Source organism: Staurois parvus, unplaced genomic scaffold (genome assembly GCF_062004578.1).
Source record: "Staurois parvus isolate SC_StPar_1 unplaced genomic scaffold, SC_StPar_1.0 ptg000105l, whole genome shotgun sequence".
Lineage (NCBI taxonomy): Eukaryota > Metazoa > Chordata > Amphibia > Anura > Ranidae > Staurois > Staurois parvus.
Window position 1 is genome coordinate 4704132 of NW_028317901.1, and position 15411 is coordinate 4719542.

Here is a 15411-nt window from a genome sequence, read left to right on the forward strand (position 1 = left end):
TGTGATGATTACAGATAACTGACCACAGTTAGGGAGCTACCGACCAACACCACAAAACACCATCATACAAAACCTTCTACACTGCTGCCCACAGCTATACCAGCAATCTCTTCTCGAATATCACTGATACCATCTACTCTGCTCTTCCCAGGACCTCCTGCTCTCTAATCCCTTTGTGACCTTCTCCTGTTGCCTGCAGAACTTCTCCAGAGTCTCTCAAACTCCTTAACCCAATCTGTCTGGCTATCTCCTAATCTGCCAGCCTTTAGGCCGATCCCTAAAAAAAAACCTCTCTTAAGGGAAGTCTATCCCACCTCCACCCAAAAACTGTACTTCTACCTTCTCCGTCAGCTCATCCCTCTGTTATTACTTTTTGTACCTCTTGCCCCTCCCTTTTAGAATGTAAGCTTTTGTATTGAATTAATTCACAAGTGTTCTGTCTTCCATTATTTTGTAAAGTGCTACACAAACTGTTGGCAGTATATAAATCCTGTGTAGTAATAATAACAAGAACAACACACACTATAGTTATACCCACCTTACTAGTGTCATTGTTGTACAGCATGACAGAAAGGGATTCAAAATTAAAACTAAACTTCAGCATTATCGCTGGAGTTTCATCACTGGAACTTTGGGGTGAAACGGAAATTGTACTGTCGGCATCATCTAAAGCAAAAAAGAAATTTAATATAATCTTAGAAATACAATGCAAAACATGCTTTAAGTTAAAAGTTATTAAAGAAGTCTTTCTGTACTATAAAATTCTTTATAAAAGAGTCAGTTAAGGGACACAGGAAATTTAAGACAGTTGGTTGTAGTACAGCTTACAGGAGGAATCAACACTGGCAAAGACATTGTAGGCCATCCCAGGATAACCCCTACTACTCCCAGCATTCTTCAGTTCTGTGGCAAACCAGTACCAAGAGCATTATCATAAATATAGGAGGGGTTGGACCAGTGTTGCTCTTTGGACTCCAAGAAAATAATTTTACAGCGAGTACAAAAAACTATTTTCTTTCTAATCCAAAGAAAAAAAAGGCGACAGACTGCTTTTAGACATTCCAACAGTATAAGATTTTCTAACAGGGGTGGCTTACAGCAAACAAAGTGCCAACAATCCCACAAAAAATAATGGAACTGGGGACTGTCTGCAGCTCATACAGGCCACCTGAAGGACTTTTAAGCCCATCAGATGAGGCCTAGACATGCACCTGGTAAAACTTGGAGAGAAGTGAATAGAAGGTCACGTTGCAGCCTTGCAAATCTGAGAAACATTAGCCTATGTCAAGGAGTCCAATAGTCAATTACTGATCTAGTGGAGTGTGTCTTGACAGGAAAGGGTGGCACCCAATCCTTGATCCGTCTGAGCCAACAAGAAACGGTGGAACATCACTCTTATGGGAAGCATCAGGAATGGCAAAAAGAGGGTCAGTCTTTATGAAGTAAGCAGCTGCTGCAAGATAAACTCTCACAGCCCGAGCTACGTGCAAGCAATGGAGGGAGATCTAATCCTGATGAACTGGACAGAGGGCTGGAATAAGGATATCCCGGTTGAGGTGAATGGCCAAAACTACTTTAGGTAGAAAGTGCATTCTAGGCCTCTCTCAGATGTGATGGCAACAAGAAATGCAACCTTGTGAGTGAAAATGGAAAGGGGAAGATCCTTGATAAATGAAAAAGGCATTTTTGAGGCACCAACAAATCCCAGAGTCATAGGGGAGCCACTTGATTGACACCCTACAAAAGTCTTGATCAAAGGAAGCCAGCAGAGACCTGACCATGAAAGTGGACCTTCTCTCCAAAAGACAATGTGTGTGTACCTGTCTCCAGCCCCCTCCATCTCCCACAACTGGATATATTTTTTTTTTAGCTGCTTTGTTAATTATTTTATGCTGCAGGGAGCACTTCCTCCTTTCTGACCTAGGTGAGAATGACTTTGCACAGATGCGTCACTGGGATTTGCCAGGTTCTAAAAGTTCAGGCTGAGCCACTTGGGATATGTGTGCATGTGCTGGACATTAAAAAATGGCACTGCTGGTGGAGGGGGCGGAGCCATGAGTAAGAGGACTGAAGTTTCTCTTTAATGGTACTGAGGCCAAAGGCGGGTCCAGGCTTATCTGTTAAAGGGAAAGAATTTGCCCAATTGAGAATTTTCTGGGGTGAAAACCACTTGTCTTGCACCAAGTTTCCTTTCGAAGTGTGGTGATAGACCTTGTGCGAACAAGACTTACTAGCTTTCAGCATCATGAAATTAACCCTCAGGACTTGGGCTTTAACAGCCATATCATTAAAGCCAGAAACTGTGAAGCAGAATGAAAAAAAATTGGTCCTTGATACAGAACCATACAAGTAAGAAGAGCTCACAGAGCATATGACAGGAGTCATATGCTACAGGTCGGAGCACCACATCCACTCAGGTTAGTTTGGAGGTATGAGGATCACCAAAATGGCCTACCTCTTACTTTAGCAAAGCAGAGGAGGATTGAGTTACTAGGGAGAAAAGGTGTAGATCAGGGTGTACTGATACCATGGAAACTACCTCACTTGCCTTTTCAAGGCTTTCTGGCTCCTTCATACTGGTTGATGTATGCCATTGCTTTGGTGCTGTTCAACTAAATTCATATTAGATGATTGGGAGGGTCCAGCATTGCAGGGACAACCAAGTCACTTAAAGTTCCAAAATATTGATTGGAAAATGTGATTCCTCTGATGTCCAAGCCCCCTGCACCAACAAGGTCTCCAGGACCCCTTCCTAGCCCAATAGGCTGGCATTTGTGGTAAGGATCTTTCACAAATAGGTACACCAAGCTAAGGACAAAGTGGTGTTCGGTACCAGTCAAATCAGTCTGTCCAAGGAATGGACTTTCTTGTCTCTCAATGACAGAATGTTGTATTGTAGGGGTCTGAAGTGGAGGGTTAGAAGTTTCTACTGGGGAAGAAAAACTCAAGTTTGAGCTGTGTCTAGAACTAGACCCATATATTTCAATCAATGTGTCAGTACCAGCACTGATTCTGTAGGTACTGTACTTGATCTAACTGAACCTTTGCAAGCTCTGGACGGTCAGGGGCATATTGTTCCCCATAACCTGGGCCTGCTGTTACCTCAGCAGGGGATGGTCTAGATATCCCACAATGCAAATTCCCTTAGAGAGTAGTAATGTCAGTACATGCGCTAGCACCTTGGTAAACACTTGAGGTGCAGAAGATAGGCCAAATAGCAGGGCCAGAAACTAAAAGTGCAAAGGACATGAAAAGCATAGGAATTGCCAATCTGCTGAAAAAAAGGGAACATGCAGGCATCCACCCCTTGATGTTCACAAAGGCCATAAGGATATGAAAGACTTGATGGATTTTATACAGAATTTGCGGGTCTGAATGAAGACATTTAGGGTCTTGAGATTCACGCTTTCGGCTTGGGAATTGTGAACATGTTGGGGTAGAACCTATGAAACTATTCTGTCACAGGGACCCACTATGGCTGCATGGAGATCCGCTCATCTGTGTGGTGACACAGGCAGGCTGGAAGTGATGCAGGTAGTCCAAGTGTGCATAAAGACGGCTAACAGATGTGTGGGGGCACACCTTCATGCTGAGAAAGACGTATCTGAGAGCTAGGGGGACTTGGAATTTCAAGGTTTGTGGGCAGACTGGGTGCAAAACTTTGGTCTGGACTTGGAGTTTAGGCATATGGGCTGATGAAAAGGACTTTTCTTAGCTCCCAGAGTGGAGTATGACTGAACAGGCACATTTTAATATCACACTTTGCCTTGGGCTTCATTATACATATATTTGTTCTAGAAGCTGCATTTACCTCTTTCTTTACTAAATGCACTTGCTTCCTTTAATGCTTTTTCAACTTCTCCAGGTTTTTGAGCTGTTCTTTGAAGTAATGGTGTTTCTGTTAGGTTTTCGAATAGGACATTCATAAGAACAGTAAGATCATCTTGGCTTAAAGAAACCTGGAAAAAAAGATGAACAACCCATCTATAAATATGTCTATACATGTTCTGATGTACTTGCAAAAAATACCTGTAGTTCTAAGCATGTTGGCAGTAAACTGTGGAATCAGCACTGCTTGAAATTTCCATATACCAAAAACAGTCAGTCTTTAAAAAAAGTACCTGGCTAAAAAAATTCCAAATGTTTTCATTTTTAAAAAGTGTATCTATTGTCAAACTGTAAAATCATAATACTTTTTAAATTGTTCTTCAATTATTATTATTCTCTAGACTATTTCTGTTACTCTTGATGATAATGAAGTTAGTAAATACATTTATTTCCTTGAATTCCGAGACACCTATTCACTATGCCCTTTTGATAAGCACTGCTGTGTCACAGAATTCAAAAGCCTGCCTTCTTAACTAAAGAGATTGCTGAGAGCAGTAGTATCAGGATGCTGAGTCAGTACAGGGATCACAGCTTGAAGCGCAAGATACCAAGGGAAATGTAGTCCTTAGAAATTAAAAATAAACAGCAGAGGAGAAACTGCAAAGCATGCAGGGAATACAGTAAGTTGTGGAAAGAGATGACCGGCAGACAGCATGAAACATGAAAGGAGATTTTTCAAGTAAGCTTTTATTGGATTGTCAAAACGAACTACTGTTTGCATTGTTATTCCAATGCTGATGTTGTAAAATGAAGTGCTGTGACCACAGATTTCCACTTTTTATGGTTAAATTGCAAGCTGGTCTTATTTCATGAACCATGAGCAGTGTAACTGCATAAAACATATAGCCTGAAATTCATAAAGAGTGGCCCAGAAAGATTTTGATACCGGTCTTAAACTTGTACTTGAATCTGGCTCATGCTGCATGACTTTCAGAATGCACATGAGAAACGTTCAGAAAATTTGTCTCTGTACACCAATGGAGCTTAATTAGCTCCATTTTTGTAAGGTATGACTGGTCGGTATTTTATTTTGAATTTGGCACAGATGTTGCGCCACAATGTAGAAGTGCAGCAGGTTAGAGCTACCTGAATTTGGCACACCAGTTGGCTGTTGCTTGGTCACAGATGTTTTTTTAATTGGGTGCAGCACATTAACAAGAGTAAATAATGCCAGAAAAGTGGTGCATTAGCTTTAACCACTTGCCCTCCTGAGGGTCCCCCCCCCCCCTTCTTGACCAGGCAATTTTTTGCATTACGGTGCTGCGTTAATTTAACTGACAATTGCGTGGTCATACAACGTTGCATCCAAATTAAATTTACATCATTTTTTTTCCTATGCATTGAGCTTTTTTTGGTGGTATTTGATCGCCTGTGCGATTTCTATTTTTTGCGCTATATATAAAAAAAAAAATGACCGATAATTTTGAAAAAAAAAAACTATATTTTTGGCCTTTTTGCGATTACAATGGTCAGCTTTTAATAACCACTTGCCTTCCAGAGGATATAGCCCCCTTCCTGACCAGGCCATTTTTTGCATTATGGCGCTGCGTTAATTCAACTGACAACTGCGTGGTCATGCAACGCTCTACCCAAATTAAGTTTATGTCCTATTTTTCCCCACAAATAGAGCTTTCTTTTGGTGGTATTTGATCTCCTGTGTGGTTTTTATTTTTTGCGCTATAAACAAAAAGACCGACAATTTTGAGAAAACTATAAATATTTTTTACTTTTTGCTATTAAACATGTCCGGTAAAGTTTAGGCCAAAATTTATTCCGCAACATGTCTTTGCTAAAAAATATGAGTAAATTAATTGGTTTACTTGAAAGTTATAGCGTTTACAAATGGCGGTGTATATATACTGGGATTTTTTATTTTTACTAGTAATGGCAGCGATCAGCGAATTATAGCGGGACTGCAGGAATGGACTTGGTGTCACTGACATCCCCAGTGACACCAATACAGTGATCAGGGCTAATAAAATGCACTGACACTGTACAAATGGCACTGGATAGGAAGGGTTTATTGTGGGGCTGCTCAAAGGGTTAACTATGTGCTGTTTTACTAGGGGCTGTGTGTGTGCTTCACTGTAAGCACACTGCTTTGCATGGTTGTGACGTGCACAGCCATGCAAAGCAGTGTGCAGGAGATGACAGGGAGGAGATCTGTTTTGCTTACTAACAGTTCTCCCCCGCCCCCCGTTGGAGATGCTCGGCAATTATTGGGATGGGTAGGGCCCCCTACCTGTAAATGCAAAATCACGTGTATATATATATATATATATATATATATATATATATATATACATACACACATGATTTTGAGTACCCATGCCGCCCTGTAGCAGTATATCTGCTATAGGGCGGACGGGAAGTGGTTGATGAATTCCACAAAAATCACAACATATTTTGCTAGCACGTTTACAACATTCCATTGAAACAAAGTTGGGTCCATAAATATTTTGGCTCTATGGACCGCATGTATGTGAAAGGCCTCTACAGAAATCTATGTTATTTGATCTGTCATGGGAATCGGTGCCATTCAAAATGCATCCGAATTCATATATGCGTGAACCGGAGGCAAAGGGAATAAAAATAATTGAACGATTGACAAGCTGCTCCATGCCAAGTGTAGGTAGTTCCCTCATTATTTTATCAACATTTTAGCAGGTAGAAGTTATGCAATTGATTGAGCATTTGTGGGCTGTTGCCGTTAACCCTCAATATGAGTTCCAAGTTGTCAATGCAAGTAAAGCAGACCATCTTATGGCTTAAAGAGCAAAACAGAGAGAGTTAGAAAAAAAGATTGGCAGTGGTACATTCTTACAAGGAATGCACTTTGGTGTGATCAGCAAACACCAGAAAGCCTGGATAACCAAGAAAGTGCTGGAAGGTTGCAGAATCCTTTCCATTGTGAAGACAAACCCCTTTACAACATCGAGCCATGTCAAAAACACTCCTTAGGAGGTAGGAATATTGGAGTCAATAGTCCAGAGAAAACTTCTATAAAGTATATACAAATGGTTTACCACAATGCGGAATAGAAAGGCCAGATGAAACTTTACCAGAAAACATCTAAAGGAAAGTCTGCCTAATTATAAAGCAAAATATTTTTATGGGAGAAACTGAGCTCAACATGTGCCAGAATGATGGGAAGAGAACTGTATGGAGAAGAGAAGACTTAATCTGAAGCATACCACATCATATGTAAAATGTGACTGAGGCAGTGCTATGGCCAGCCCATTGTATTGTAGCAAGCTTAACTAGGCAACTAAAGTTTACTGATCATTTCCAGAAGCAGCAGGATGCATTATGAAGAGTATAGGGCCATACTACTGGCTTTCACTGTACAAACAGACAATTACCCAAACATGCTACAAAAGTAACCCAATACCTTTGGAAGGCATTATTAAATGGCCAAGTCAGTCACACGCGCTTCAGTTGCTGGAGGTAAAACCCAGGGCAAAAAGCCATACTAACAAGCAGCAACTGAAGAAAGCTCCAATAAAGGCCCGGCAAAGCATTGTCATGGTTATGGAAGAAGTCCAACATTTGGTATTGTTTGTGGGTTACAGACATTAGGACAGGCACTAATTCTAAGGCCCAATTCACACAAAGAGTTTGATTCGGTCTTCACCCATATGGACGGATGGGTGTAAATGTACTTGTGTGCTTTTACACCTGCTGCCTCTCTCTGGCCTAATCCAGTCCGCTAAAAAAACAAAACAAAAAAACAAACCGTCATCCTCCTTCTAGGAGGAACGAATCAGAAGGCAGTCGGGTATAAAGGGACAGCAGAATCCGTTTAATCATGGCTGCCCAAAGAGCAGAGTGGCCTCTGTCCATGTCCACTCTGCAGAAACTTAGCGGACATGGATGGCTCATGTGCCCCCTCTGCTCTAATCAGCAGGGGATCAGCGGACAGATCCCCTGCTGATCAAAATGGAGTCTGCCCCATGAGAAAGGGATTTCAACAAAATATGTAAAGTGTTCATTATATTTTCAAATATGGTAGTTCATCCAGTTACTTTTGAGCCCTGACAAAAAGGGGACTTTGTATAAAAATGGTTGTAATTTCTTCAAATGACTAAAGCCATATTTTTGTTAAACTGCCAAATTTATAATCCACTGTGGTATCTTTAGGGCCTGTTCACTGTGCCTGCACAATAATCCGGAAGACTTTACTGTGTGGGCAGCTGTCCATTTTGGCCGCAGTGAGGGAATGGTGATGCATGTTTTACCACATTACACAGTTCCTTTTTTTTTTTTTTGTTTGCTTTGGCAACTTTATTTGAAGTGCACAAGGTGACACTTTATTCATGTTCATGACATGTGGTGCCAGTCAATATGCTGCGATAAAATGTCTGTATTTCATCTCAGCTCACTGCACCACACCTCCTGGCTTGCGGTTCAGTGAACGGGGACCGTGAAAAACAATTGTTTTCTATGTGTCCTCTCTGTGACTGGTGTTTTTCAAGCGTGGAAAACCACTAGTCACCGCACTAGTGTGAATGAGCCCTTAACAGACACAGTTATGAAAATTGCGTCACTGTCGAAATATTTATGGAACCAACTATAGATAAACCATTATTTTAAAGCAGTTGTAAACCCTTACATATACCCAGTAAAGTGACTGGCCTCATGTAATAGACAAAGATGAAACAAAGCCTCCTACATACGTTGTACCTTTTCATTTGCAAAATTCTTTTAGCCACATCTGTTCAAATGTGCAGAATTTATACAGCTTGTCTGAGCTTTCAGAAAGCAGGGGGGCAGGGAGCTGAAATTACACTCTGCATAGCTCAGTGAGAGCTGAATGTAGGGGAAGGAAAATACACACCCCCCCCTTCGCAAGCACACAGGAGCAGAGAGGAGGCTGTCAATCACAGGTTGTGTACTTAAGCTACATTCCCATCACCATTGTGCCTCTTGGTGTTTGGAAAACCTGTCAGAAGTGACTCATGCAGATACAGGAACAAGGCAGTAGACAGAAATGACACTTCGTGCTTTGAACTGAGATAAGTACATACCTGTAGAGGGATATGCTTTGCTCATATTTCATGTCAGAGGTTTACTACCATTTTCAGTATTATAAACACAGCAAGAAACATATAATGTTCTTATACTAACAGATTGTAACTTATTAATTCCACATAATAAAACTGTTTTACAATTTTGCCTTAAGCTACCATACCTGCATTGGTTTTAAATCTCCATCAATCTGAATGGCTGGTATCTGGGAATACCAAGAAGAAGAAATATTCCTCTGTACAGATACCATTAGATTTATAGGTTTCAGTATCTCTAGCTCTGGCTGTGGGGACCCATTCTGAAGTGCTGTCCTGCAAAGATATAATGCAATTCAAGCTGGTCTATTAAATATTAGTATATATAATGCAATAAAGGAAATCTACAATATCTTTTCAGTTGGTAAATATTTGGAGGTATTGTAAAGTTTATCTAAAAATGTCAGTTTGGTGGCATTTTCAGATTTTTGCCTGCTTGCTCTTCCTTATTAAATACTAATAATAATGTTATAAATTGCAGTTCTTAAACAGATTTGTAGATTCCCCGTCTACTGGCTGTCTCTACTGTTGCAGAATGACAGAAAGACAGTTTTGAGATAAAACTATTTACCATTAAGCATTTTAGTAAAAATGGTAAAAACATGAGCTTCACTTCTAATTATCAGCCTTTTTATGGCCACCCTAAACAGACTGATAGTGTTGCACCGTGAAAGACAAAAAAGCAATCAGAATTACAGAAGAACCAATATACATTAAGAGAAAATACAAAGTCGCTCCTCCTCCCCTTCCCCCAAATGATCATATATGATTATAACCTATTCATGTATTATTAACCTGATAATTACTTTACATTAAAGCAGTAATAAAGGCAAAAACAAAGAATTATTATATTGCAGCTTACAAGTTCTTAGATGTGGTGGCTGATTAGTTTTCCGTTTTTAGGCTTTTTTCCTATTTTCACCTGTTGATCTGACTAGCAAGTCTGTTGTTTTCAACTATCTTTAACAGATCAAGATGTCCAGCAAAAGTGAGACAAACCATTTAACACTGACAGATGAGCTTACAACGGTTAGCTTTTATTAACCACTTGCCCTCCAGAGGATTTACCCCCCTTCCTGACCAAGCCATTTTTTGCATTATGGTGCTGCGTTCATTTAACTGATAATTGTGCCGTCATGCAACGCTGCACCCAAATTAAATGTATGTCCTTTTTTCCCCACGAATAGAGGTTTCTTTTGGTGGTATTTGATCTCCTGTGTGGTTTTTATTTTGTGCACTATAGAAAAAAAAAAAAAAGACCGACAATTTTGAGAAAACACTATTTGACTTTTTGCTATTAAACATATCCAGCAAAAAAAATTTTAATTTCATCATAAATTTAGGCCAAAATGTATTCTGCTACATGTCTTTGCTAAAAAAGAAAAAAATCCCAATACGTGTAAATAAATTGGTTTACATGAAAGTTGTAGCGTTTACAAGTGGCGGTATAGATACTGGGATATTTTACCATTTTTACCAGTAATGGCAATGATCAGCAACTTAGCGGAACTGTGGCGGGCATTCTGACACTGGGGGGAACTGACTTGGTGTCACTGACATCCCTAGTGACACCAAATACAGTGATCAGTGCTAATAAAAAGCACCGACACTGTATTAATGGCACTGGGCAGGAAGGGGTTAACATGTGGGGCGACAGGGAAGAGAACTGTGGAGGAGCTGACAGAGGAGAGAACTGTATTGTTTACATACAGCTGTCTCCCTCTGTCGATAATGCTCCTTGATTACCGGGTGCCGGCGAGTAATCAACGGCCGAGACCCAGTGATTGACAGCCGAGGCCGCAAAAAGTGGTGTGGGTAGGATTCACGCACCTACCCAGCAATGCAAAATCACGTATATATATATATATATATATACACACGTGATTTTGCGCACCCTTGCCGCCCTGTAGCAGTATACCTGCTATAGGGCGGCAGGAAAGCGGTTCTTTAAGTAAAACCTTTATCCCAAAATGAAGAAAAAAAAAGCTTTAACTGCTTAAAACATGTCAGCAAAAGTTCAGCTTTGTTAGGCAAGTCCATCTGAATCTGCTAGTGTTTCTAACACTACTCTTAAACACTGATGATGCTGCGGTCTAAAGGTATCTCTTTTTCTTCTCCATCCAGAGACAGGAAAGGATGTTACTGGCCGAATCACTATGTACAAATAAAGGGGAAAAAAAAGGGGAAAAAAAGCCTAAAAAACCAATGCAGCCTCCACATCTAAGAATTGGTAAGCTGCAATATATCACTTTTTTGGGGGGGTTTAATACTGCTTTAAGCTGACTTCAACAACGTACATAGTTAAAAAAAACCAACAAAAGAAATAAAGAAGTAATTGGCTATTCTATGGTGACAATTATACAGAAAGCAGAATCTCTGAAGAGAGACGTAGGATAATCAGACCTTAATAATTTCAGCTCTGTCAGCTGGATATCCATCTTATCAATGACTGGTGGAAGAGGACAACTGGCATCCTGAACGAGGGTGAAATTGTTTTGGACTCTCATGAAGCCTAAATCAGCAGTAATGACATTGTTGGAGACTGAAGATTGTGGTATATGGATAACTGGGGCTTTCAGTTTTATGTCCATAGCAAGGCGGAAGCTTTTCTGTGCCAAATCCTTCATGCTTGATGCAGCAATTTCCGCAGCTTGAGCGGTCGCTGTGCTAACAGCCTCTTTAGCGGCTTGGAATGTGTTAAAGAAATTCTGTGAAGAAAAATATTAACAAAAAGTTGACACTAAAACATTGCTTGGCCTATTTAATAACATACAGCAATTGGGGACAGCAAACAAATCCTGTGATAGTAAAAATGGAACTCCACTCCAGCATTTAAAGATACAGCGAAAATACAGATTTGTAGTTTTACATGCCAAAGGATTTGTAATTCGTGTAATGTTCCTGGAAAAGTCAGGAATATCACTCTGCGACTTCCTTGCTTAATATTACTGTTTCCTGGGTTAGCATACTGGACATCAGTGATAATGGGGATTCATTGTCTAATGAAGTGGCTGGAAGTGGAGAAGTGGAAGCTGACCAGGAGAAAGAATTGCTTCATCAGGATTAACATGCGTCATCGGTCTTGGCTGTTTAGTAAATCACAAGATTGGCTGTACAGTGTTACAAATCCTTTGACATGAAAAACAGTGCATCATAATGTGTATTAAGGCATTTTTCTGGAGTCTGACTAAAGCTGCCATTTCCAAAAATATTTAAGATTTACCTATGCCTATATCAAGTGCTAAAGATTTGAAATCAAATTCGTTTTACATCATTATTGTAACAAGATGATATATACAAACAAAACGTGTTCCAAAATTGCAACTAATATTTCAGCAATGTGTATACCAGCAACTCAACCTTTTCAGCACAGAGGAACCCATAAAATAACTTTCAAATGTTGGGGAACCCCTACTAAAATTTACAGTATCTACAACTTATGATACATTAGTGTGACGTCAGTGGGAAGAAAGTTCCTTACACTTGTTATTGGGGAGAATTACCCTATTACAGAAAGCTTAAAAAGATCAATGGTGTCAGTGGGAACTTATCAGAGGGGAAAATATTGCTCATTGCTCAAGGAACCTCTAGCAACCCATGAAGTAACCCTAGGGATCCATGGAATCATGGTTGAGAAACCATGGTGTATACTCTTTGGCTTCTAGAATATATTAAACCACTTCCCCAATTTAAACCACAGATCCCAACCACCTTAACACTTAGCAATAAGTAGGTACACAACTATAAAGTGGAACTTTACCCATAACAACTGGATAAAAAATAATGTTCTATAGCAAGAAACATACATTCCACATTATGCTACCAAAATTAGTGTTTGCAGTAAATTGCCTCCAGCATTGCTCCTGTTTCTTCTTGCTGGAGGATGCCATTTTGCTGAAGCCCAGGCCCCAGAGCAGAATTAAACCATATAGCGGAACTAAACTCATCAATTTAACAGTTTCAAACAAGTTACATTCCTGGAATGCAGGGATTGATATCTGTCACATTTGCTTGTTTCCTCAACCAAACTGTCAAACCATCAAATGATTGGTGTCATAACTGATCACATGCGCAGCACCATGGCAGTTGCAGATCAAACAGAAGCAGCTTCCTTGACTATAAAGGATAGGAAGGTTTAATTCCACCTTAAGGCTGTCAGCAGATCGGCCTCTACAAATGTGTCAGTGCCTAAAAGTGCCTAAAAATGGAGAGCAACTGAGCATGTGCAGAGCAGTGCGAGACGGTATATCACTGGATTTTAAACAGTATAGGCACTTATTTTTAATGTTTTACATTACTATAGCTATACCCGCAAAAGGGGCCAGCCTGAACTTTAATATTTTCTTACATGTTTTGACCCCCCCCTCCCCTTTCGACTAATCCTATATGTATAGCAGAACTCAAAACATGACCATGCAACTGTGCCTCTACGTTTAAACAAGTTACATCGAAATGATTATATGACTGTGGGAGTTAGGTCATACACATCCTATTCATGCTACAATGCTGTCCCACCAAGCCAATTAATGTAGTTATACATTTTTTTTATGCAACTAGTATAACTATCCAAAGTGGTCTTTAAATTAGCTTCTTCCACAAATGTGTTTAGACTAGGAGAACAGCCAGCACAAGCTGCCAATCATACTCTATTGCATGGTGTAGACCAGTCAAACACAGTTTGTTGACAGCAGGAAACACTCATCAGTGTGCTGGACATGTCTCCTGAGCAATCGAATGCTTAAAGTGAAACTTTAGTCAGCAAATTAAGTCCTGCTAGAACACTTCAGGCTGACTTTTTTTTTTTTTTTTTTTACAGGTACTTTATAAAAAAGTGTCTATACTCTGCACAAGCTCAGTTGCTCTAATTTTTAGCACTGCTGATGGTCTAAAGATTTACAGCCGCTCAGGGGCTCTGGGCTGCAGCAAAATGGCAGTCTCCAGCAAGAAGAAAACAGGAACAATTGCTGATGGCAATTTACAGCAGACATTATTTTGGTAGCATATTTATTCAGATGGAATATATGTGCCTTTTTATTTTCTAATTTGTTCTTGGTAAAATTTCGCTGAAAAACTGGAGGAGGTGAAATACAAACCCTATGCATTTCATATAAGTATTTGAACTTGTATTCAGGTTCTTGTCTGGTACTCCTCTTTAAACCTTGATATTAGACCCAATATACTCAATTAGAGCACAAAGAATACTTACCAAGAGTGACATGAGGAACTTATATAAACACACAATGTGTATACAGCCCACCCTCAGTAAGACTTTGCCATCTACTGCAGACATATCTGAGTAAGCAGCACCTTCTGTAGCATCTGGAAACAACGTCATTTGCAAGCTGAACACTTCTTCTCCCAATATGTAGACAGCCTATGAAGACCAGATGATAATGTTTAAGCTATGTAACAATAATAAAACAAAAGTACAGGAAAGACACACACATTTTCAACATGTAAGTCAGCACAGATGGCTAGATCCCTTGTGCTCTGTATGTTATTCCCATGGTTGCATGAGTTTCTGTCAATTGCTCTGGTTTTTCCCACAATCCCAAACATACTGGTATTTTAAACTGTTTTTCTCCCAAACAGGCCCTAGCATGTGTTCATGGGACAGTATGGGATGGTGTGCTCTTTTTTGGGAACAGGGACCAATGTGAACAGTTCTATGTACTTTGTATCAAGCAGTATAATATGGCACCATATAAATACAGTTACAACGCTATATTGTTTAAATTGGTTATAAACCCCAGACATGAAATATGAACAAAGCACATCCGTCTATATTGTGTGCTTGTCTCTATCCAAAGCACTGAGTGTGATTTCACTCTGCTGTCTTGTTCTTCTTCATGAGAGATGGTGTGTAAAATGTGTGTTTTAGAAGACTGTAGAGAGGAAAGGGCTGCAGATAAACTGGTACCACATATGTAGGAGGATTTGTTTGATCTCTGGCCATCACCTGAGGCTAGTCACTTCACTAGGTATACTGTATGTAAGGGTTTACAACCACTTTAATATTTTACAATTTTCCTCTTCTATTCCTCCAACAATACAGCAATAGGAACCTGAGCAGCCAATTGCCAAGCCCAAATATTGCCATGTGGGGGCCAAAAAAAGGTCCACTCTGGAGTTTACACAGCAGCTTTTGTATTTCAATGGTCTTTATTAATCTGTAAACATTTCAAAAAGACGTGAGCAACAAGACACGCCCACGCCGGGGCTATCAATTGAGCATAAAAAGTAAAGAAAACCGTGCTCTACCACCATCAGAGCAAAAGGTGCGCCCACACAGGGGCTATCAATGGCACATAGATTACAAACACAGTGATATAACATGGACGGTAGCTCAAACCAAAGGCAGCTATCCACCACCTCACAAAAGACAAACAAAAATAGAAAGGAAAGAGGAGTGGAAAAGGAAGAAGACAAGACCAGGAGCAGGGGTCCGGGATCGCCAATA

At 40.1% G+C, this 15411-nt stretch overlaps 1 protein-coding gene across 2 annotated transcripts in view; it reads right to left on the reverse strand.

Moving 5' to 3' along the window:
- Window positions 1-15411, reverse strand: part of VPS13C (vacuolar protein sorting 13 homolog C) — a 352171-nt gene that overhangs the window by 137256 nt on the left and 199504 nt on the right. For both annotated transcript variants that reach the window (XM_089671418.1, XM_089671417.1), the window contains 5 exons: window positions 14158-14325; window positions 11355-11659; window positions 9080-9227; window positions 3812-3959; window positions 539-666 (listed from right to left, as the gene is read on the reverse strand). In XM_089671418.1, coding sequence (XP_089527544.1) covers window positions 539-666; window positions 3812-3959; window positions 9080-9227; window positions 11355-11659; window positions 14158-14325 — 897 coding nt within the window. The remainder of the gene's footprint in view (window positions 1-538; window positions 667-3811; window positions 3960-9079; window positions 9228-11354; window positions 11660-14157; window positions 14326-15411) is intronic.